At 36.8% G+C, this 24,571-nt stretch overlaps 2 protein-coding genes and 1 pseudogene across 7 annotated transcripts in view; 1 reads left to right on the plus strand and 2 right to left on the minus strand.

The window, feature by feature from the left end:
* Positions 1-24,571, minus strand: part of LOC309859427 (uncharacterized protein) — an 867,228-nt gene that overhangs the window by 523,378 nt on the left and 319,279 nt on the right. The gene's annotated exons all lie outside the window — the stretch shown is intronic.
* The window catches only part of LOC309859425 (phosphatidylinositol 3,4,5-trisphosphate-dependent Rac exchanger 2 protein-like), a 48,605-nt gene that overhangs the window by 18,287 nt on the left and 5,747 nt on the right, over positions 1-24,571 (plus strand). For 3 of the 5 annotated variants that reach the window (XM_082720070.1, XM_082720069.1, XM_082720071.1), the window contains 2 exons: positions 2,795-2,896; positions 6,238-6,399. In XM_082720070.1, coding sequence (XP_082576196.1) covers positions 2,795-2,896; positions 6,238-6,399 — 264 coding nt within the window. Of the gene's footprint in view, positions 1-2,794; positions 2,897-6,237; positions 6,400-8,610; positions 8,744-16,883; positions 16,970-24,571 lie in introns of those variants that run through there. The other 2 variants (XM_082720072.1, XM_082720073.1) reach the window with 2 other exon arrangements.
* LOC309860613 (coiled-coil domain-containing protein 50 pseudogene) lies at positions 22,649-23,284 on the minus strand (annotated as a pseudogene). Its single transcript has one exon. The product of its transcript is annotated as a coiled-coil domain-containing protein 50 pseudogene (transcript).

Here is a 24,571-nt window from a genome sequence, read left to right on the forward strand (position 1 = left end):
CTCTTGTGAGAATGTTATAGACTCCCAACCTTTCTTACCTGAAATTTCCACAGTTTTTCATGAATAAAAATATCGTTTTTTTTTTTGTTTGTTTGTTTGACTTTAGTTGATTTCCAGAGCTCTGAAGTTGATATTTTTGACAATTTGCTGAGGTTACAGTTGTTTTTTTTTTGTTGTTGTTGTTTTGGTTTGGTTTGGTTTGGTTTTTTTGGAAGAGGATTTACTGATCCCTTTTCTCTGCCACAGCCAGAAGAGGTGTCTATGCCACTAAAATTTTAGGGCTTTTTAGGAGGTGTTAGAGCTTCATTGTCTTAGTGAATCCGGTCTTTTCTCAGCACAGTCAACTCTTTGATCCCCCTTGGTCTAGTTTATTGACTGAATTGTGTCAAGCCATGCCAGTAAAGTCCGAAGAGTGCTGGTTTTTATATGGTCTTACAGCACAGTCTGGTAGGAAACCTGGCTTTTATAATTCCCGCTCTGGTACTAAGTGACCTCTAATTACTTGAATGACTTTAAGAAATTCATTACATCGCTGGTGTCATTTTCCATCTCTGTAAAATGGGGGTTAATAACAGTCACCCTTGGGAAGACAGGTGAGAGCTTACAGATTTGGTGATAAATACTTGGATATGCCACCACCGTTTTCATCATCAGGGAGATCTCTGGGAGGTCATTTAGAAGATATTCTTTCTGGACGCATGGAGAGAGAGTTGGCTTTCATAAGCCAGTCTAAAGTGACAACCCACCTCTGCTGTTATGAAGACAGTCCATGATCTGTACGGGCCTATTAGACAAGGAAATAACAGTGTTAAGCAGTCATGAAATTCTTAGGGTACTTCAACCCAGGGATGGGGAAAGGGGTGGATGTGTTTATAAGGGGTGCTAACTTATGTAGGGATGCTGAAACATCACTGGAAATACAGTGAGATGTACATGGTTGTGTTTCATATGGTTCCTCTGGGGACAGCACCATGTGGGGTTGGAAAAAATATTTTGGTAAACTGATTGCAATGGGGGATGAAGCCCTCAAAGAGCATGCTTGAGTCAGAACATTTCTTTGCTTCCCTGTCTTCTAAAGTGTCTGGGTGAAGTTAAAGGCATGATGTTAGTTTTGCTGACATGAATACATTTGGCTAAAGCCAAGTTGCTCACGACAGTCGGGGGTGGGGGCATATACTGCTACCCCCAGTCTTTTCTTTTTCATCCTTTCCTGTTTAGCTCTTGGTCTCGCTTCTCAATGTATGTAGGACAGTAGTCTCAACCCTTGTAAAATGCTGGTATAAAGGTTGTTAAATTATCAGTATGATATTTGAGGAGCCCTTTTCTCCATTTATTACATATTTATTGACTACTTTCTTTTTGCCAGCCACTCTGATAGGCATTGTAGGAAAAGGATTTGGCACAAGTTTCTAATCTTTTTCTTTTTTAAATTGATACTTAAACTATGAAATAAAGACAAGATGCTTCAGAGGATATAGGCTTTTTTTTTTTAATCAGAGTTGATTCTCTCTTCTATTACATCTTATTCTGATTGCTGCTTTTGAGATTTCTCCATTCATCTTGCCTCTCTGGTGATCATACCTGACCTCCTTCTCAGAGACTGGCTGGCCATTGTCACTGGTAGTGTATTATAACTAAAAGTAATTTAGCAATCACTTGGTTAAAACACGACAGTTTTACAGGCAGGAAAACTAGCATTCTGAAATCAACCCAAAGTGGGAGCTCTCTGCCACTCACGGAGCTCCCAGGGGAGTGAGCCGGTCCGATGGTGGAAGCAAACGGGTCACACACAATAACTGAAAGCGAAAACTGTTTATTAGCATGTACCACACAATAGCTAATACAAGACAGACAACTCTAGCCATGTGGGCTAGGGAGAGGGCTCGATCCCCTTCTCGGGAGCACACCGTTTGGGTGCATCGACTGATAAGGTGACCAATCCCCTCCCTGGAGCACACCTTTTGGGTGCATCGACCGGGAGGATGATCTGAGTGAGAGTGTCCCAAGAGCCCTCTGACAAGCAGAGGGCCAGTGTTGCTTATATGCCAGTTCAGTCACTGCGTCAAAGGCGCTTGCGGTTAATCTGCGGTCTGCTGTACGTGCGAGGCTGCTCGTCTGCTGCTGCTGATGTTGTTTGTAGCACATACCCCATGTCCTGGTGGTCTATCTGTGGTCGGTTATAACATCCTGTATAACATCTCCTAGTTCATAACAGTTCTCGGAAGCCCTTTGTCTGCTGGGAAGTTCTGCAACAGTGGGGTTCATGCTCACAGGACTCCCTCACAAAGTTACATCACTAGTCAGTGGTGAGGATGTATAGAACCCAGTTGTCTCCAGCCCTGTTCTTTACAACACAGCACAACACCACAATTCAGCTACAACACAACTCCCTTTATAAGCAGGATTGATCTGTGTATCTTTGTGTCTATTATTTATTTATCCATCAGTCCATTCATTCACCCATCTGTCCATCCATCCATCCATCCATCCACCTACCCATCATTTATTCCTCCATTTCTATCCTATTTCTTTTCTTCAGACTTCAGAGGATAGTACATGAAAATTAATTTTAAAGGTATGTATTTAAAACATATTTTGGTTTCTATAACTAACGTGATATGAAAATACTTCTCGTTGTCTTCTGTAAATGTTCTTTGTGATTTCACAGGCTCATCTCAGAGAAAGAAGGTATAAAGAAAGGCTTTCACAAGTTTTTGACAGAAAATTTTATGATAAAAGAAAATTTCATGCCTTCAGCTTTAAAAATTTATGATTATTTTTATCTCCACTGCAGAACTGCATGCTACTTGGAGGACGGAAGAATACAGATGTTCCCCTGGAAGGATATTTAGTAACACCAATACAAAGAATTTGCAAATACCCTCTCATTTTGAAGGTATTTTATGTGTTTATTTTACTGTAGTATCTTTCTTGTATCTGCATATTTTGCTGCATATTTTGCTTTAATTTTTTTTTCTTTTAAATAATCTGATTTTCTGAAGAAAGAGCAGCTCAGAGTTACTAGGGAAAATAGCTATTTCATCACATATATATGGATTAGGAAACAAATCTTTTAGGAAAGGAGACTTTTAGTGCTCTCTGTATAAAACGTATCCATTTGAGTTTTCTTTAGAGTAAATGCATTAGTTTCAAGATGGATCCCATTAAATATCTTATGACAAGTTTATATTGCATATTATCTACAGGGTTCATTATCTTAAGTAAATCTATTGTTTTATTTTTTGACTTCCCCATTGATGCTAATGAACTTAAAGTGAAAGTTACATAATTTCACAGTTTGGTTTTTGAATCAGTATTACAGGAAATGTTGTGGGTCACATGGGACAATAAATGGTACGATGTAGAATGACCGTGCTAAGCAAGTACTGCCTCTGGACACATTAATGGTCGTAGGCCATTGCCTCATTACAATGACTAAAAGTGTTGTGAAAAACATATTTTTTTTAAAGATTTATTTATTTATTTGACAGAGAGAGATTACAAGTAGGTAAAGAGGCAGGCAGAGAGAGAGAGGAGGAAGCAGGCTCCCTGCTGAGCAGAGAGCCCGATGCGGCACTCGATCCCAGGACCCTGAGATCATGACCTGAGCCGAAGGCAGTGGCTTAACCCACTGAGCCACCCAGGCGCCATATTTTAATGTGCTAATTATGCTTGTACTGTAAGAATATGTGAATAGATTGGAATAGCAATTCTGGAAATGGTGCTTCTTGGAACTACAGCAGCAGTTTGTGTTTGTGGTTGAGCACGGGAGCTCTGAGTTCAGATCCTAAGTATTCTGCTTACTAGCTGTGTGACTGAATACATAATCTAACTTCTTAAAGCCTTGGGTTTTTATTAATGAAACAGAAATAATGATGATGAAATTGTAGCATATGTCTGCAAGGATGTGTATAATGGATGTGTATGTCTGTGTATGTGTGTATATACATATATATACACACATATGGAAAATGTATTACATAAAAATAGTAATTAAACTGTTATGCCAATCATTTAGCACAGTATGTACTCCGTATATGTTAGCTATTATTATTCATATATATTTGATTCTGATTTATCTTAATAGTTTAACTACTTCTTTAAATTTTTAAAAATTTAAAATATTTCAATATGTTATGCACATATTAACTGGTGTTCTTATTGATTTACTTTTTGAGAAACAAATATAAGGAATTTGAACTTAAAATACATTTTTTTTTAACTACAACTTCCATGAGTTGCATAATTGGGTTTTTGTGTAAAATTTCTTTGAAAACAATTTCTCCTTATTTAAAAAAACAAGTTAAAATTGCTTGGCTAAGCCACAGAGGGAAGCTAACATGGGGATCTTCAGTTCTGCAGACCTTTAATATGGTCTTCAGTACAGGAAGGTTGGGGCAAACATGACTCCTGTCTTTCTGAGAGTCCTTTCAGACTCTTGACTTGGTGACTCAGATCACATCAGCTATTCCTGGACCTGATTTAGCAATCCCAGGCATCTGTTTGTTTTAAGAGTCAGAAGGGGTAGTGATATTAAGAGAAGGATATCATGCTAAGTAGTTGTTCTAAATAACTTCTGGATGGGGATGACCACCAGAGAGGGTTGGCTGATCTGACCTCTCAACAGATAGAATAATGGCCACATCCTTGCTTAGGAAGAAAATGATCAACTCAGCGCTCCTTCAAGAAGTGGAAAGATGCCATATTTCCCCTTCTTTGGATGATTATCTTCACAAAGAAACTATTTACTTGTGTAGTAGATATGTTGGTGTTGATAATTTTTTTGTTGTTGTACCATTGTGCTGATAATCTCTTTGATTTTGGTTGGTTTTATTTATTCAGAGAAAAACATTAGGGGTTACACTTTGTGTTAAACTATTGGTCATATTTGTGGAACTTGAAATTATTGGTGTGGCCAACCAGTACAGGGTTCATAGAAAGTAACTGACAAAAGATTATTACTAGTTATTTTTCTTGCTATTTCACATTGTCTACATTCATGTCTCAACTTCATGGATACCCACTGGGCACAATTCCATAGGACCTCAAATCACAGTCCGCAGACTGACTTGACCACTTCACATAATTTACAAATACTTCTGCACTTTAGAATTTTTAGAGAAGCTAGCATATATCTTTTATGGATTTGTGATCCAACATAAGTTTTTAAATTTTATCTTGGGAGTGATGCAATGTGTATTCTTCTGGCGATAGCTCTGCAGAATGAAGTTTGAACATACTGAATGCAGGGTCAAAGTTTATGGCAGAAGTTTCAACAGTAACAGCCCTCAAGAGAGTATAACAACTGCATAATTTCCCACTGGATATTAAGAATTGAGAAAATTATTTTAAAGACTTGCCCCAGGATTTCTGTAATTGTGTTAGTTACGTGATGATGGCAACTGTAGTAAAGAAACAAATGACTGATTAAAAAGCAATGTGGTCACAACTGTCTACACAGTGGGTGAAGTTGTTTAATTTTGTGCTTCTAAACAACAAACAAAACCTTTAAATTTAAAATATTAAAGATCACGCTTGCTCTGATATCCTAAATGGGAAAAAAAAAACCATAAAATGCCCCCCAAAATCAAATCAAAACCACAACAAAAAAAATAATCTGTGGCGGGGCTTATGGCAATTCATTCATTGCAGAAAGTGAAACCAGGTTTTTGGTGAAAATAGCATAATTGCTCTGTTAGTGATGGAGTATAATGGAACTTGTAAGTTATTTATTTTGCTAGAGTATAAGACATTATTTAAAAATTTTGCTTTACTTATGGCATGTTTTTGTAGTTTCTCAAAGGTGTATTAGGAAATAAGGCATTGAAATTATTTTTGATATTATGAGACATATTTATATAATGACTTAATGTTCCGCTAAGGCTCTAGGAAGACATACAGAGTTCTATTTCTGTTGGAGCAGAGGTCAATCTTAGAAACAAATTACATGCTGCAGGTGAGATATTTGACAATTCAAAAGGAGAAATCTAATTTAGTTTTTAAAACAAAATAATTTTAAGGCAAAAAAATTAAAGGAGCTGCAAAATGTGTGTCAGGGTAATGTATATTCATTGATTCAACCTTTGTTTTTGATCTGAATTTTAGTGGAGTTTGTGATGTCCCTTCTGAAAGTGACTCTCACAATCTCTGCAGTTCTCATTTCCTGGCCATTCTGAACATGCTATACCAGAAAGCTGAAGATCAAAGGGCGATTTATTTTTTTGTGTGTATAAACAGGAGTTGCTGAAGCAGAGTCCAAGGAAACACAGTGACTACGCAGCGGTAATGGAAGCCCTCCAAGTCGTGAAAGCTGTCTGTTCCAACATAAATGAGGCCAAGAGGCAGATGGAGAAGTTAGAAGTCTTAGAGGAATGGCAGTCTCACATTGAAGGCTGGGAGGTACATTCACTCTACTCAACAATGGAGCTTAAAATAGTTTTGTTATGTCTTGTGCTGCATGTAGAATTGTTGACATTGGATGGAACCATAAATGGTCATTTTAACAGATAATGCCAGAGGGCTATAACCATTTCTGCAAAGTGCTGTCATTATCATTTTTAAATATCTTTAGAGTGGCAAGTTAACTGACTTTACATCAACCTGAAAGCTTTGTCATAGAACCTTCTAATATTGTGTGGGTTATGAGCTTTGGTATTTCAGTATTTGTGCATCTTGATTATCCTGCCCTCCTTTGGTCAGTAAGTACATAGCCTAAAACCTGGAGAGAGTAAGGAAGGGGAGTTATGCCCCATATGTGTTCTATGATACTGTTATTTTCAGATTCTAAATTAGGTGTTTGATGATGATTTTAATTTTAAGGCCACTTAATCTCTTAAATTGCATTTCATTGCAATTATTTCATCATTTCTAAATGAAGAGACTGTCTATGATGTGATTTTTAAGGTCCATTCAAGATGAAAAGTCTTATGGATTTATGACACATTAAAGAAAGATTTTTTTAAATGATAAAAAAAGCAAACGAAGAGTGATATATGTTTTCATCCATGGTAACTTTGAATCCCTATTATTTCATGGGGTTGGAGCCCTATGTTATTTTAATGCTATATAAAGCATAAACTAAAATTTTGTCTTTAAATTGACTTAATTGAGATGAGATGAGCTTTCAACTGGGATCATTTATTTTTATAAAGTAAAGCAATTAAGACATTTTTTAAAGGTATAGGGAAGATTTAAAATGTTTCCAACCAAATAATGTATCACACAAATTCGATTGGATTGCTTTTTATCTTTAGGACCTTATAATTGACTGATTTGTTTCGTATCTTCAATATGTTGGTTTCCATTTAGATCTAAAATTATATCCATTCAGATTTGCAAAGAAACTTCAAACATTGACGTCCACGAATTCCCCAGTTTATCCACTCTTCACCATGAAACTTTCAAATCCAGTAGGGATCAAAGCTTTCTCTTTATCTATATTCTTTCATTTCAAGTGTCCAGGGTGACCTCATATTTCAGCATGAATGCTACTTATTTCAGTCAGTTAAAATGGTTGTGTGTTTTACAGTTGATTCACGATGATAATTCCTTTCCTGGGGAGTGGTTGTCCTGCTGGGTTGAGAAAAATGGATTGAAGTTTGCTTTTGTCATTCTGTTGTCACTTGAGCATTGGAAGAAAAACTGAATGTGCTTTACATTGCAGGGTTTTTCATTGATATCTGCCCAGCCTTTTCCCAAAACAAAACCTCACAGATTCTTCTTGGTACTCTAGGGGAATGGAATCTGTCATAATTTTGTTCCTCCTCACTTATATTCTAAAAATAAAATTGCATCTAGTGCAGAATTAAGAGATTCTTTAAAAAGTTGATATTTCTTGCTCTGGGCAAGCCAGTTACTCAAAGGAAGAATGTGTGTGGATCATGTTCCGTTACTATCAGCCCCTAACAGGGGGGCCATCAATCTCACCAGCTCTCTATGTTTACAATAAACAGTTGAAGTGCAAGAGGAAAATGCAGCACCTGGACAGAGGAAACTGGCTGCAGGAAATCAGATATGACTACAGTTCCAGCAGGCACAGAGGAGATCATATGAGTGTTGGGTCCCAATAAAAGGGCAGCAATGCAGATTCTATTTGAGTAGGATTTGAATATAATTGCATGAGACACAGCCAGGCTACTTTGGGGGGTTTTGGGACATTGAGGGAATGCAGCTTGGAGGAAGGCCCAGCTAACTGGTTGGCAATTTTTGATAAGAACATGATTCCTCATCTCAGTCCACCAGCTTGGAGAGCGGGGGAAAGGTCTTATAATACTCACACCTGGTCTGTTCCTGGAAGCTTTGGAGAAACTGCTGATAGGACTCCAATTTGTCCAGGAGAGAGGGGTAGTCTTAAAGAATAAATGCAGGCCCTGGGAGGGAAGGAGGATAGATACAGAGCTTTCTCTAAATTGCAAACAGAGATTACTGCTCAGCTTGCAGACAGCTTTGTGTATGTTTAAAGTAGCTCTAGTGGGTTTAGGACATGGCCAAGGGCAGATGTCAGGTGGCATGCTGGCCAAGAATGGAGAGTTACTTAAAAAACCTTTGAGGTAAGAAGTCTTGAGCTTATAAGGTTGGGAAAACAACTCCCTGTCTAATTCCTTCCCCAAGCTCCTGCAGACCCTTGAGGACCACCTGAGGGATGACACCCTCGCTCCAGTAACTAAAATTTCTTGAATGGGATCTGAATCTGATACACCATGATTTAGCATTATTTTCACCTTAGGTGGATTATTTATTTCAAGTAAGTCACTTCATTATCCAGTCTTATCTTCCCATTAATCAAATAAAGGCTTTTTAGAGTGAAATATATCAGGTATCTTGCCTGTCTAATATTCTGTGCTATAAATTATCGTTACATTCCTTTATGTTGAATTTAGGTAAACAAGTGATTGAAATCTATGGTCCCAAATTAGATGACATAGAGCTGAAGCCTGATTTTCAAGCAGACTTCATCTTTTGTCCAGACTCTAACCCTTACCTTGGGGATGATGTATCAGACCTCTCCCACATACTATGTGGGTTATTACAGGAGCCAAACGAAATAAGTGGAGGTGCCTTGAATAATGTCAAATGCTATGCAAATGAGTAATTTTTTTTTATTATTTATTTTTTATAAACATATATTTTTATCCCCAGGGGTACAGGTCTGTGAATCACCAGGTTTACACACTTCACAGCACTCACCAAATCACATACCCTCCCCAATGTCCATAATCCCACCCCCTCCTCCCAAACCCCCTCCCCCCAGCAACCCTCAGTTTGTTTTGTGAGATTAAGAGCCACAAATGAGTAATATTTTAAAGCTCTGGTTCAATGGTAGGATTTTACCCTTGAGAAATTCCTATTTGTCTAATACATGCTCTTGCCTACTGAAGGTGTTATATTACTTCAGTTAAGGTTAGATAGTTCCAAGTCACAGAAACTAAAAGAAAAATTAATTTAAAAAGATATGGGGCAGCTCACAGAATCAGTAGAAAAGCTACACTCTCAAGGGTGTCTAGGCAGCCAATGCTCATAAGTAGGTTCATCAGTGCCCTGACTAAAATGAATAGACTCTAATAATTTTTTCTATCATTCTATTACATCACTCAGGATTCAAGATCAAAATCTAAGATTCCTGTAGTCTTGCCTAGGGGAAGACAGAGGTCCTTATTGGCCAGTCAGCCACTTTCCTTTTGGGGAAAGACTGATCTTCCATTGTATGCAATCTTGGTGAGCCCTTAACAGTTTGCTGAGGTATTATAATCCCCATTACACAGATTTAAAAAATGAGGGCCATAAAATTTCCCTCAAGTGCTTACAGCTAATGGATGGCAGAGTTTAAACCTATATTCCTTGTCACCATGTAATATTGTATCTACTCAGAAAAAAATTAAGCTAATTCTTTAGATTAATTTGATTGCTTGCCATTTAGAAGTAAATTGAATATAGAAATTAGGTTTTGTCATCATTTACATAGTGACTGCCATTACAGAAGATCTGTAGTTTAATTGCTCATATTTGAAGTTTTGCCTTTTATTAGTATAATTTATCATATCTCATTTTTATGTCTTATCCAACATTCAGAGCATTGCATAGGATATTCTACCAAAGGTAATTGTAGGGCAATGATCAGTGTGCTTGGAAAGGAAGTTCGTTAGTTGTTTAATCAGAGTCACTGGTTCATTTCATAGAACAGGACCAGTTGCTGTCTTGGTCTGCTTTTTGGCTGATTGATAGCATTGTAATGGTAACTTTAATCTTTGGAATCATAATGAACTCTATCAACAAGGGAGTATCAAAAAGCATTATATTACTTGGTAATTCAGCTTTATATCCATGATAGCCCTGTTTGGAATAGATCTCTCAAATCTGAAAACAATCATATTAAAAGATAAGAGGGAGAATTATTAATATATGAAGGTGCTGGAAAAAATAAGATCAAAATAGTCACTGCATTTTACGAAATAGAAACAGAATAGAAATTTGACACCTCTTGGCTTTCTACATGGAGAAATATAATGGCACAAAACCATTTTAACATCCATTTCCTGCTTTACATATGATTAAGTTTGTGTCTGACAGTATATTGACTTCAAGTCATGTTCTCTTACTTTATGAGTGTGAGTCTAACAGAGGTTGTGATCAGAATTTTTTTTCTTTTCTACAAAGTGATTTGGTAGATACAAATTTGTCTATTGCCTTGAGACAGAATTGATTTATAGATGGCCCTTGTTACTTAAGGATAGGTCGTTTGGGAAGAAGGCCATTGAAAGTTAATCTGTGAAGAAAGGGAGCAGAATTTTCTAAGTGGGAGGGGGCGAAGCTTGATTGGGACTTCATTTCAATAAAATGAACATTTATGTTATTAGTTTTATCTAATATATGACAGAATGTAGGTTAAAACATCAGTTAATAAATTGAATCTCAAAAAGAGTGAACCAAATGCTGAATCTTGCTGGGCGGCATACATTTTATGACATTACATGATAAAATGATGTGATATTCTTCATTTCATGTTTAACTTTTCTAGTAGTTTTAAAAGATTTTTTGAGAGAATATTCAAATGCTTCATTCATTTTCTTGAGACACTTCTTTGATATTGAAACCATTCTCTTATGCGACGCCCACCCAGTTGTCATTCTTGTCAATTTTCTTCCACAGTGAGTGGGTCTAACTCTTGTTAGATCTTCATCTGTCTGTGCTTTGTATATGATTGGGGGAAGTTTCAGAGCCTCCTGTCATCCTTCTTCTTTGCCAAGATTATGCCTTTTCTCTGCAGTCTGCGTTTTTCTGGTATTGACATTCAACATTTAGTTGACAAGATGAATGAGGTAGACTCTGGTATTAAGCAGGGAGCGCTGACAGTGGGGTCAGATAGTGACTAGTTTCCTATTATAGTGATTTTTTGCCTCTTCATAGCTGCAAAGAATCAGTAATGAACCCTTACATAACATATTGAGAACTTAATATAAAAAGATTTAACCTTTCAAATAATCCAGACGTGGTTTAGCAATATTATTTTCATTGCATCTTTTTCAGAGGTGGGGCTTTGTTCTACTGTTGCAGTGTTTAATAAATCATTTCATAAATCATATTTGAAGACACACTGGAAATTAGAAAAGGAGCCATAAAATAAATGCACACACTCCTGACTGTCTTTTCTGAGTGTTGTCATTTTCTGAAAGCATACTTTGGCACCTAACTAGTGTCCAGCTATGGAAATTCATCATATTCCAAATTAAATTAAATTAAATTAAATTAAATTAAATTAAATACAGTAAGTTCTGTAATGGCACTTTGAATTTACTAGTCTTTCATGTATGCTGACTATATATAATTCACACCTGATTATACCTCAAATTGTAGAATCAAAATTTATTCAGCTTCTTAGCAAATTAGATTCTGAATTGTCACCATTTTCTGGCTGGATCTTGACCACGAGACACCCACAGTGAGAAGGGGAGCCATTGGAGAGGAGTGTTGCCAACATGGATTGCCTCTGGGTCCTGGATTTAGTGACTGAAATCATGGTTTGCTCCATCCATTTCAGACTGATCTTTTCACCCTATGAGAAGGTGATACTGAAATGGTGTACTTTGTAAGTGACAAAGAAAATCCCTAAAGCATGATTGAAATCTGAAACCATGACATGAAATGAACTATATAGTTAATGATAAACAAATAATCATACACACACAGCTATCTCTAATAGTGTTAATTCATGCCAGCTCTCATTTTGTTGATACTCTGCTACTACAGTGATCATGCTGCATTTAATTCTATGCTTTAATATGTATTTCTTCCACTAGTATCAGGAACAGGGGTCATGTCCCAAGACTTTGCACCTGCTGGGACCAAAGTGAAGGAGGCGGGATAACATAGGTTTCCACAGACTGGACTAGAAAGAGAAGCTTTTGGAAGGAGAGGCACTGGATGAGTGAGTAGATTCCCACCTATGGTGCAGTTATTAGTGGATGGTTACTTCTCCTCTTGAACTGCCACTCAGCCTACCTTTCCTGATTTAATAAAAGTGGTCAGGATTAGAACCATCCATGGAACTTCCTTGCTGGGTCTTTTCTGTATTTAGTTCTATATATATATATATAATTCATCACAGGTGTGATTTCACATGATCAATATTGCTTCTTAAAGGGAATTGCATGTTAAAAAGGATAAATCATCTAGATGAAAAAAGTCCATTATTTTGGTTATTTATTTATTAAGGGAATGTTGAGACAGCATAACTCTGAATCATATGGGTGAACACATTATTTAAAAATACTTGTTTTGGGGCACCTGGGTGGCTCAGTGGGTTAAAGCCTCTGTCTTCGGCTCAGGTCATGGTCTCAGGGTCCTGGGATCCAGCCCCACATGGGGTTCTGCTCAGCAGGGAGCTTGCTTCCCCTCTCTCTCTCTGCTTGCCTCTCTGCCAGATTGTGATCTCTCTCTGTGTGTCAAATAAATAAGTAAAATCTTTTTTAAAAATCTGTATTTAATTGTGTATATATATCACATCTTCTTTATCCACAATGGAATACTATGCAGCCATCAAAAGAAATGAAATCTTGCCATTTGCGACAACATGGATGGAACTAGAGCATATCATGCTTAGCGAAATAAGTCAAGCAGAGAAAGGCAACTATCATATGATCTCCCTGCTATGAGGAAGTGGTGATGCAACATGGGGGCTTAAGTGGGTAGGAGAAGAATCAATGAAACAAGATGGGATTGGGAGGGAGACAAACAATAAGTGACTCTTAATCTCACAAAACAAATTGAGGGTTGCTGAGGGAGGGGTGTTGGGAGAAGGGGGGTGGGGTTCTGGACATTGGGGAGGGTATGTGCTTCGGTAAGTGCTGTGAAGTGTGTAAACCTGATAATACATAGACCTGTACTCCTGGGGATAAAAATATATGTTTATAAAAAATTAAAAAAAAATTTTAAAAATCTGTATTTAATATGTACATATACATATTACATTATGGGTAATAGCTTTAGAATAGTTCAAAATAAATGATTTATACAAGCCCTCTTACTTTTTAAAAATAATTCTTTTATACCTTGCCTCTCAAATGTTGGTTTATGACTCTATGATATATCAGTGTACTTTTAAAATAGCTTATTTTCATGGACAATATTTTTTTCACAAACACATGAAATTCCATCTTTGTAAAAGTATTTCTATAGGTTTGTTTGTTTGTTTTCCCATAGTGAAATAATCTGCTGCTTTCAACATCTACTTGGTGACCCATGAAAAACTGTACAAAACTGATCTAACCAAACATCTTTCCCTTTCTTTTATCTTCCTTGCACCTGTCCTCCCTCCATCTTTCTTTCTTTCCTTCCTTCCTTCCTCCCTTCCTCCTTTACTCCCTCCCTCCAGTTTCCCTCCCTCCCATCTCCCTCTGTCCGTCCCTCTTGCTTCCTAAAAGTTTACAAACAGAGAAACCAACCTGCTAGAGATTTATACCAGGAAAAAATGTTTAACAAATTGTTTGACATGTTATAAAATGTTAAAATCCTGACTTCAGTATTCATATAGAGAAAAGTGTTTATCATACATTATTGTTCAATGACTAAATATGGAATTGCCAAAGAACATATTTCTAGATTTAAAAATTAGCATCAATTTTCAAAATGAAGATAAAACACTAACTAGGTTATGTAACATTATTTAGGTGTAAGTGAATATTCACCGGTGATGAAATATACCATAGGTGACCATGGGGTATATTTGCGACCATGGTAACATGATCAGTGCCTATCTGCCCTGGGACTAGGAAGCAGTCAGGACTACCTCAGGCAGAGACCTGTGCTCACCTCTATCTCCCTGTCAGCAGGGTTGCCATCTGATGCACTTGAGCACCTGGATTCAGGTACCCAAAACCTCCAAGGTAATTTTACTTAGAGTGTTCCAGATGCATCAGCATTTACTGAAATGACCTGGGACCTACCACAGCTTTACTCAGTTTCAATCTCCAAAGGTAGGACCAGGGAAACTGGGAATTTCAAGAAGCATATCAGGTGTGTCTCCCAAACACTAAACTTTGAGAACCATGCCCTAGAGGCTTTGCTCTCTTCCGATGATCTGCCTGGCTTGTTTTACTGCTTCCACATTTTTTATATTCTAGTTCACTTGCCTGACGTTGTCATTTTGATAGACTTTAGCGCTCCTGACCCTTACCTAGTAATCTGATGTTCATAATCATACTTTATTTCAATTTCTTCTGTGAATTTTGTAGCTTGACTTCTTTATTTCTGACCCCAGAAAACTCTCCTGGGATTTCTAGGTAAATGAAAAAAAATTGCATGTAATTTCAAAATATCATAAATTTCATTTACTTTAAAGATAAAGTTGTGAGGTTTTTGTTTTGTTTTCTTTTGTTTTAGCTACAGAGAAAGGTAGATTTATCATGTAAGCAAGGAGAATATAACCACAACATTATTTAAAAAGAGACGCTTATTAAGTGTCTACTTGTACATGGGATGGATTTGAAGTGAGAGGCATATCATGACTATACAGAAGACTGTATATACACTTGGTCAAATTTTTAATATTTCTAACATTGTACGTCTCTGTAGTTAAAAGATTCTTAGTGATTTCTAGTTGCCATTGTCCTATTAATAATGCACGGATTCAATCATGGTAAATCAAAGACACAATGGTTCTTCTTTACCATTTACGGCTTTACACAGGGTATAAAGAGAAATGCTATAGGCCATTCATTTAGAAGGAGTTTTTTAGACAAATGTGTATGTTCAACTCAGATTCCTTTAAGTGACTAAGCAATCCTCTGGGAATTATTTAATGGACATTTCCTGTGATAATAGTAGATTACTATTATCTAATACTATTACTATTCTACTCTGGTACAAGATGGTAAAGGTACCTACTCTACTGATTCTTAAAGCTTGATGTTAAATATGAAAGAAATATCTTTACAGTGATAGAAATGTCTCAGTAGGATTTAGTAAAATATAATGAGTGATGTTATGTTTATAGTGTGAGATATACTTTAAAACATAAAAAGATTGTTGGGCTTGATGTCATTACCCGACAAAGTTTCATTAATAGATTATTAAACAGATGCTTTGGGCTGTTTTTGAAAAGAAGTGTTTTACCTCACAGAGCTCAATTAATATTCAGATTTTTTATCAGGAGCTAGGAGCTAATGGGAACTTATGGTAATGACTTAAACATAATTTAGTTTTTAATATTTTTTAAAAATTTTATTTATTTGAAAGGGAGAGAGAGAGCACAAGTGGAGGGACAGGGAGAGGGAGAGGCAGACTCCCTGCTAGGCAGGGAGCCTGACACAGGGCTCCATTCCAGGACCTTGGGATCATGACCTGAGCTGAAAACAGACAGTTAACTAACTGAGCCACCAGGTGCCCCCAAATATAATGTATTTGTATATTAGTAGGGGGTTTAGGGTTTGCTATGATACCAATCTAGATTAAATCAAAAGTCGAACTATTTAAGCATACAATAGAGGAAAATGATCTAGAGGCGTTGTTGACTAATGGAGCACTTTGAATTAGTTGGAAGATGGAATTGCCATAGATGTGTTAATACAATCTTATAGAATCAAGATATATATTGTAGGGGTCTGGAGAAATACTGATATCACTACATGATTTATTCGCCAACTTGCATCTGAGTAGTAGTGCTCACTTCTCGAGATGTTTCATATTGAGGGAGACCCTCACAAACTGGAGAAGGTTCAGAAGAGATCTTCAGGGATCTTGCAAATCTTTCCATAGTTTGGCTATTGTGGACATTACTGCTATAGACATTTGGGTGCATGTACCCCTTCAGATTACTACACTTGTATCGTTAGGGTAAATACCCAGTAGTGAGAGTGCTGGGTCATAGGGTAGCTCTATTTTCAACTTTTTGAGGAACCTCTATACTGTTTTCCAGAGTGGCTGCACCAGCTTGCATTCCCACCGACAGTGTAGGAGGGTTCCCCTTTCTTCGCATCCTCTCCAACATCTATTGTTTCCTGACTTGTTAATTTTAGCCATTCTCATTGGTATGGGGTGGTATCTTATTGTGGTTTTGATTTGTATGTCCTGATGCCGAGTGATGTTGAGTACTTTTTCATGTGTTTGGTGGCCATTTGGATGTCTTCTTTTCAGAAATGTCTGTTCATGTCTTCTGCCCATTTCTTGATTGGATTATTTGTTCTTTGGGTGTTGAGTTTGATAAGTTCTTTATAGATTATAGGTACTAGTCCTTTATCAGATATGTCATTTGCAGATATCTTCTCCCATTCTGCCAGTTGTCTTTTGGTTTTGTTGACTGTTTCCCTTGCTGTGCAAAAGCTTTTGATCTTGATGAAATCCCAAGAGTTCATTTTTTCCCTCGCTTGCCTTGCCTTTGGTGATGTTTCTAGGAAGAAGTTGTTGCAGCTGAGGTTGAAGAGGTTTTGCTGCCTGTGTTCTTCTCAAGGATTTTGATGGATTTCTGTCTCACATTGAGGTATTCCATCCTTTTTTAGTCTATTTATGTGTGTGGTGTAAGGAAATGGTCCAGCTTTATTCCTCTGCATGTAGCTGTCCAATTTCCCCAACACCATTTGTTGAAGAGACCATCATTTTTCCATTGGACATTCTTTCCTGCCTTATCAAAGATTAGTTGACCATAGAGTTGAGGATCCATTTCTGGGATTTCTATTCTGTTCCATTGACCTATGTGTCTGTTTTTGAGCCCATCCCATACTGTCTTGATGATTATAGGTTTGTAATAGAGCTTGAAGTCCGGAATTGTGATTCTGCCAACTTTAGTTTTCTTTTCAACATTCCTCTGGCTATTTGGGGTCTTTTCTGGTTCCATATAAATTTTAAGATTACTTATTCAATTTCTTTGAAAAAAATTGATGGTATTTTGATAGAGATTGCATTAAATGTATAGATTGCTTTAGGTAGCATAGACATACTCACAATATTTGTTTTTCCAATCTATGAGCATGAAACACTTTTCCATTTCTTTGTGTCTTCCTCAATTTCTTTCATGAATACATTATCGTTTTCTGAGTACAGATTCCTTGCCTCTTTGGTTAGGTTTATTCCTAGGTGTCTTATGGTTTTGGGTGCAATTGTAAATGGGATTGACTGTTTAATTTCTCTTTCTTCTGTCCTGTTGTTGGTGTATAGAAATGCAGCTTATTTCTGTGCACTGATTTTATATCCTGACACTTTACTGAATTCCTGTATTAGTTCTAGCAGTTTTGGAGTGGAGTCTTTGGGTTTTCCACATAATGTATCATATCTGCAAAGAGGGAGAGTTTGACTTCTTCATTGCCAATTTGGATGCCTTTAATTTCTTTTCCTTGTCTGATTATTGAGGCTAATACTTCTGGTATTATGTTGAATAGCAGTGATGATAGTGGACATCCCTGCTGTGTTCTTGACCTTAGGGAAAATGTTCTTAGTTTTTCCCCTGTGAGAATGGACATTTGCTTTGAGTTTTTTACAGATGGCTTTGATGACTTTGAGGTATGTACCCTCTATCCCTACACTGTGAAGAGTTTTGATCAAGAGAGGATGCTGTACTTTGTCAAATGCTTTTTGAGCATCTATAAAGAATATCATATGGTTCTTGTTCTTTCTTTTATTAATGTACTGTGTCACATTGATTGATTTGCAGATGTTGAACAAACCTTGCAGCCGAAGATAAATCCCACTTGATCATGGTGAATAATCTTTTTAATGTACTATTAGATCCTATTGGCTAGTATTTTGGCGAGATTATCTGCATCCATGTTCATCAAGGATATTGGTCATAATTCTTTTTGATGTGGTCTCTGTCTGGTTTTGGGAATGCTGGTCTCATAAAATGAGTTTGAAAGTTTTTCTTTCATTTCCAATTTTTGGAACAGTTTCAGGAGAATAGGTGTTAATCCTTTAAATGCTTGGTAGAATTCCCCTTGGAATACATCTGGCCCTGGGCTCTTGTTTGTTGGGAGATTTTTTTTTTTTTTTAAAGACTGTTTCAGTCTCCTTACTGGTTATGGTTATTTTTCTGTTTCTTCCTGGTTTAATTTTGGTAGTTTATATGTCTCTAGGAATGCATCCATTTCTTCCAGATTGTCAAATTTGCTGGTGTGTAGTTGCTCATATGTTCTTTATATTGTTTGTATTTCTTTGGTGTTGGTTGTGATCTCTCCTCTTTCATTCATGTTTTTTATTTATTTGGTTCTTTCTCTTTTCTTTTCGATAAGTGTGGCCAGGAGTTTATCAATCTTATTAGTTCTTTCAAAGAACCAGCTCCCAGTTTTGTTGATTTGTTCTGCTGTTTTTTTGGTTTCTATTTCATTTATTTCTCCTCTGAGTCTTTATGAGTTCTCTTCTGATCTTTATGATTTCTCTTCTCCTGCTGGGTTTAGGCTTTCTTTGCTATTCTTTCTCCAGCTCCTTTAGGTGTAGGTTTAGGTTGAGTACTTGAGACCTTTCTTTTTTTCTTGAGAAGGGTTATCTTGCTATATACTTCCTATCAGGACTCTCTTTGTTGTTTCCAAAAATTTAGAATAGTTGTGTTTTCATTGTCATTTTTTTTCCATGAATTTTTTTAATTCTTTAATTTTCTGGTTGACCCATTCATTCTTTAGCAGTATGCTCTTTAGCCTCTATGTATTTGAGTGTTTTACAACTTTCCTTTTATGGTTGGGTTCTAGTTTCAAAGCACTGCAGCCTGAAAATATGTGGGGAATGATCCCAATCTTTTGGTACCAGTTGAGACTTGATTTGTGATCCAGAATGTGATCTATTCTGGAGAATGTTCCATGTGCACTAGAGGAATATGTGTAATCTGTTATTCTGGGATAGAATGTTCTAAATATATCTGAGATGTCTATCTGGTCCAATGTGTCATTTAAAGCCTTCATTTCCTTCTTGATCTCTTCCTTAGAGGATCTGTCCATTTCAGTGAGGGGGTTGTTAAAGTTTCCTACTATTATTATTAGTATTATTATTGATGTATTTCTTTGATTTTGTTATTAATTGGTTTATATAATTAGCTGATTCCATGTTAGGGGCATAGATATTTAAAATTGTTAGATCTTGTTGGACAAAACTTGTAAGCATGGTATAGTTTCCTTTCTCATCTCTTACTATAGTCTTTGGCTTAAAATTTAAATTATCTCATGTAAGGATTGCTACACCAGCTTTCTTTTGATGTTTATTAACGTGGTAACTTGCTTTCCACCCCCTGACTTTAAATCTGGTGTCTTTAGGTCTCAAATGAGTTTCTTGCTGACAGCATATCAATGGGTCTTTTCTTTCTTCTTCTTCTTTTTTTAATCCATTCTGATACTCTGTGTCTTTTGACTGGAGCATTTAGCCTACTTACATTCAGAGTTACTATTGAAAGCTATACAGTTAGTGCCCTTCTAGTGCCTGTAAGGTGACGGTTACTGTATATTGTCTTTGTTCCTTTTTGGTCTGTTACTTTTAGGCTCTGTCTTTGATTAGAGGACCACTTTCAATATTTTCGATAGGGCTGGTTTGGTGTTTGCAAATTCTTTTAGTCTTTGTCCTGGAAGTTTTTTATCTCTCCTATTTTCAATGACAGCCAAGCTGGATGTAGTATTCTTGGTTGCATATTTTTCTCCTTATAGTGCTCTGATTATATCATGCCAGTACTTTTGGCCTGCCTGATCTCTGTAGACAGGTCTGCTTCCAATCTAATATTTTTACTGTTGTAGGTTACAGACCTCTTGTCCCGGGCTGCGTTCAGGGTTTTCTCTTTGTCCCTAGGAATTGTAAGTTTTACTATTCAATGATAGGGTGTGGACCTATTTTTATTGATTTTTAAATTTTTTAAAATTTATTTTTATTTTTTTATAAACATAAAATATATTTTTATCCCCAGGGGTACAGGTCTGTGAATTGCCGGGTTTACACGCTTCACAGCACTCACCATACACATACCCTCCCCAATGTCCATAACCCCCCCATTTTTATTGATTTTGAGGGGGGTTCTCTAAGCCTCCTGGATTTTTATGCTTGTTCCCTTTGCCCAATTGGGGAAATTCTCCGCTATAATTTTTTCCAAAATACCTTCTACCTCTCTCTTTCTTTCTTCTTCTGGGATCCCAATTATCCTAATATTATTTCATCTATTTCATCTTATGGTATCATTTATTTCTCAAATTCTGCCCTCATGGTTCAGTAGTAGTTTGTCTTTTTCTCAGCTTCTTTATTCTCCATCATTTGGTCTTCTAAATCACTAATTCTTTCTTCTGCCTCATTTATCCTAGAAGTAAGAGCCTCCATTTTTTTTATTACACCTCATCAATACCTTGTTTGATTTCAACTTAGTTAGATTTTCATTCCTGTATTTCTCCAGAAAGGGATTTTATTTCTCCAGAAAGGGATTCTCTAGGGTCTTTCATGCTTTTTTCAAGCCAAGTTAGCACCTTGATAGTTATCATTCTGAACATTAGTTCTGAGATATTACTGTTGTTTGTATTGGTTAGGTCTCTAGGCATCCGTACTGCCTCTTGTTCTTCTTCTTTTTTTTTTTTTTTGTGGTGAGTTTTTCCACCTTGTCATTTTATACAGATAAAAAAGATGAATGATTGAACAAAATACTACAAGGGTGGCAATGATCCCAGAAAATTATATATTAACCAAGTCAGAAGAGACCCAAAACTGGGAGGAAAACAAAGGAGGAAAAAAGGAAAAAAGAAAAAAATTTATATTAGACTGGAGAATAGAACAGACAAAATAAGGGTAAACATGATGAAGGGGTGGAATATGACTGTAAAGCTAAAAATTAAAAAATATTCTAAAAAAGGAAACAATAATTTCTTTGAAAAAGGGGAAAGAATGTGATTAGGCTGGAGACTAGAACAAAGACATGTGCTAGATTTAGGGTATATTTTGGCCTATTAGAAGAATCTGTGTCCCAGAATTTAAAAAAAATAAACCTGTATGTATACAAAAAATAAAGTTAAATACAATGAAGGGATAGAATATGACTATCCCAATGAAAATTTAAAAAGAATTTTAAAAGGTATTGATAAGATAAAATAGTTTTAAAAAACGTTAAAATAAGATGGAGGAGAAATTTTTACAAATAGAATGAGGAAAAAAAAATGTAAAAAATTAACTTTCAAAGACTAAAGAATCATGGGAAAAAGTAATGAATTCTATGTGTTGCTTTCCCCTAGCTCTGGAGTTCTGCAGTTCTCATTGAGAGGAAACTTGTTCTTGGCTAGATGTTCTTGCTAATATACTGGGGAAGGGGCCTGTTGCAGTGATTCTCAAATGTCTTTGCCTGAGGTGAAACTGAACCACCCTTGCCAGGGGCCAGGCTAAGTAATCTGCTTGTGTTTGCTTTCAGGAACTTTTGTTCCCTGAACACTTTCTGTATAACTTTGGAGGACCAAAATGAAGATGGTGGCTTCTCAATCTCTGGCCTTGGAGGATCTGAGAGCTTGGGGGCCCTACTGCTCAGTGCACCCTCAAAGAAAAGCATTTAATCCCTCTGTCTCCCAGGTCTCTGGCTGCAATCCAAGCTCACTCATCCTGTGACTGAGTTTTACTATCTCTGGAGAATTGACCCATTTGGAGTCTCCAAACCCAGCTGATTCTGGCACTGTGCTCCTGTGGAGCTCCTGTTGGAGGAGGAAGGGCGTTTCTCCCCTGATCTGCCCTTTGTGGGGTTCCTGCTGGGAGAGTAGTGGCCCAACTATGCCTCAGATTATGGTTTAAGGTAATCCTGAGCTTAGTTCTCCCCCCTTGGCTCTGTCTCTGAAGCCAGCTTCCCTGCTCTATACCTGGAAGCTTTGCCACACTCAGACACCCCTGGTCTTTTTTTGACCCCGTGGGTCCTGAGACCATACTATCCCGAGAAGAGTTACCCCTTACCCTCTTAGCCTCTACAATGACATCCCACAGTGGTGTAGACTTCTAAAAGTTCCTTTTTGTGCCCAGCTGCTCCCTCTTTCGCTGGAAGCTGGCCCTTCCCCCCCAGTTTGTCTTCCCATATGTCGCCTTGGATTCACTTCTCTGCACGTTCTACCTTCTGGAAAGTGGTCTATTTTCTCTTCTTAGAATTACTGGTCTTCTTCTCTTTGATCTCCTGTTGAGTTTGTAGGGATTCAGAATGGTTTGATAACTATCTAGCTGAACTCCTGATGATATATTTTTTTAAATGAATTAAAATTATTTATGGTCAGAACACTTGAAGATAAATCTCAGGAATACAAATACAGGAGGAAAAAAATGAGTGTGGAATGCATTCTGTATCATCCAGTAATGTTTGCTACAGTGAGTCCATTCTCAAGGCACATTCCTAGGGTTTTACTGCTTATGATGGAAACCTTTATGAGTGGATTCTGATTTTGAGAAATGACGCGTGGAATTATGCTGGTTTGTAAAATGAGTGTAATCCAAATCTTCAGCATCTGTCATGATAGGTGGTGGTGGCCGTGAGGGTGGAGTGAGGGTCATCACTCTCTTTTGACTTTGAGTGTGCCGATTTAGTTGTTTTTGGCTTCTAATCAGGGCTGTGCTTCCTTTTGTCCAAAGATGATTTCTCCCGCTCCTTGGCCTTCTTATAAGCTTTCTTTTCTTCAGCCATGAGAAGTCTAGCTATTTCCTCATCCTGGGCTACTTGAACTGCTCTCATGTCCACCTGGGTAGCCAAAATTTCTTCTTCTTGCAGTTTTCTGGCAATTTCAGCATCATACCATTCCTGATCTCTGTGGGCCACTCGTGAGGGAGTAGAGAGAGCTTCTTTCATCCCTCTTGGCTTCATTCCTCCATTTTCATAATAGTAACTATCTCCATACACCTCCCCCATCTTGCTCCTCTCTTGCAGGTCCCATTTAATTAGATAACAATTTAGCTTCTTTGTTTTACTTTTTTGGGCTACCATGAGAAATAACCTAAGGTGAAGTATTTTGTATGTTTAGTAAAATTGTTATCAATAAAACCACTTCCATAACATTGTATAGGTCCTTGTGCAAGAATCAATGTGATGTTTCCTTATTTCCATTTTTAATAGTATTCTATTGTAATTTTTTTCTGAGGTAGGGATAGTACTTAAGTAAGAGTCATTGCCACTGAAATTGGGATTTATATTTGAATTTGATGACAGTTTTTACTTCACTATCACATGAGGTAGGATATGTAATTGTATAAATTTTTGATAGATCTCTAGTTATATGTCCACCTTTATGATGAAAGATGAAAAAAGGGAAATGTCTTAAATCTAAAATATTTTGTAATGGATGGTCCCCAGAGGAAAGGTGAGTCGGGGGAAGGGTGAAAGAGGTGAGGGGGATTAAGAATACACTTCTCATGATGAGCACTGAATAAGGCATGGACTTGCTGAGTCATTATATTATACACTTGAAACTAGTATAACACGGTATGTTAACTCTCCTGGAATTAAAATTATTTTTTTAATTTAAGTTAAATATAAAAACAAAAAATAAAATATGGGTGTAGTGTTGCCTGGGTGTCTCACTCAATTAAGCACCTGCCTTTGGCTCAGGTCATGACCCCAGGGTCCTGGGATTGAGCCTGCTTCTCTCCCTCTGCCTGTTGCTCCCCCTGTTTGTGCTCTCTCTGTCTCTCTCTCTCTGACAAATAAATAAAAATTTTTAAAATAATAAAGTTAGTAAAAAGTAAAAAAAAAAATAAAATATGTTTGTAATGCAGATACTCAGCACAATCACATTCTCTTCACTTCCCATTTGGGAAATTTCTTACTGACATGTATGAGTTATCACTTTAATTTAAATTTTTATAATCAGGGAAACTGTATCAGTGATTACTGTGGAAATATGAAATTTACAATTAGTTGTCTGATTTTTAAATATCAAAAACAAAAATAAAAGCATTGAGTTGAAAAAGAATTAGAAATTTATCCCTAGATTTAAAGAGACCAGAATATTGAAAAGAGAGCATGTTATCAGCTATCTACTAAAAAAATTTTTTTTCTTTGCTTCTTGTTTTGTCTAACTTAGTGCATTACTTGTGATAGTTTAAGTTGTAGAAACAAATGCACTGCCACTTTTATAATGGCTCAAAGGAGAAACTTTTGATCAGCTCACACAATAATCCAATG

Source organism: Mustela nivalis, assembly GCF_964662115.1.
Source record: "Mustela nivalis genome assembly, chromosome: 2".
Lineage (NCBI taxonomy): Eukaryota > Metazoa > Chordata > Mammalia > Carnivora > Mustelidae > Mustela > Mustela nivalis.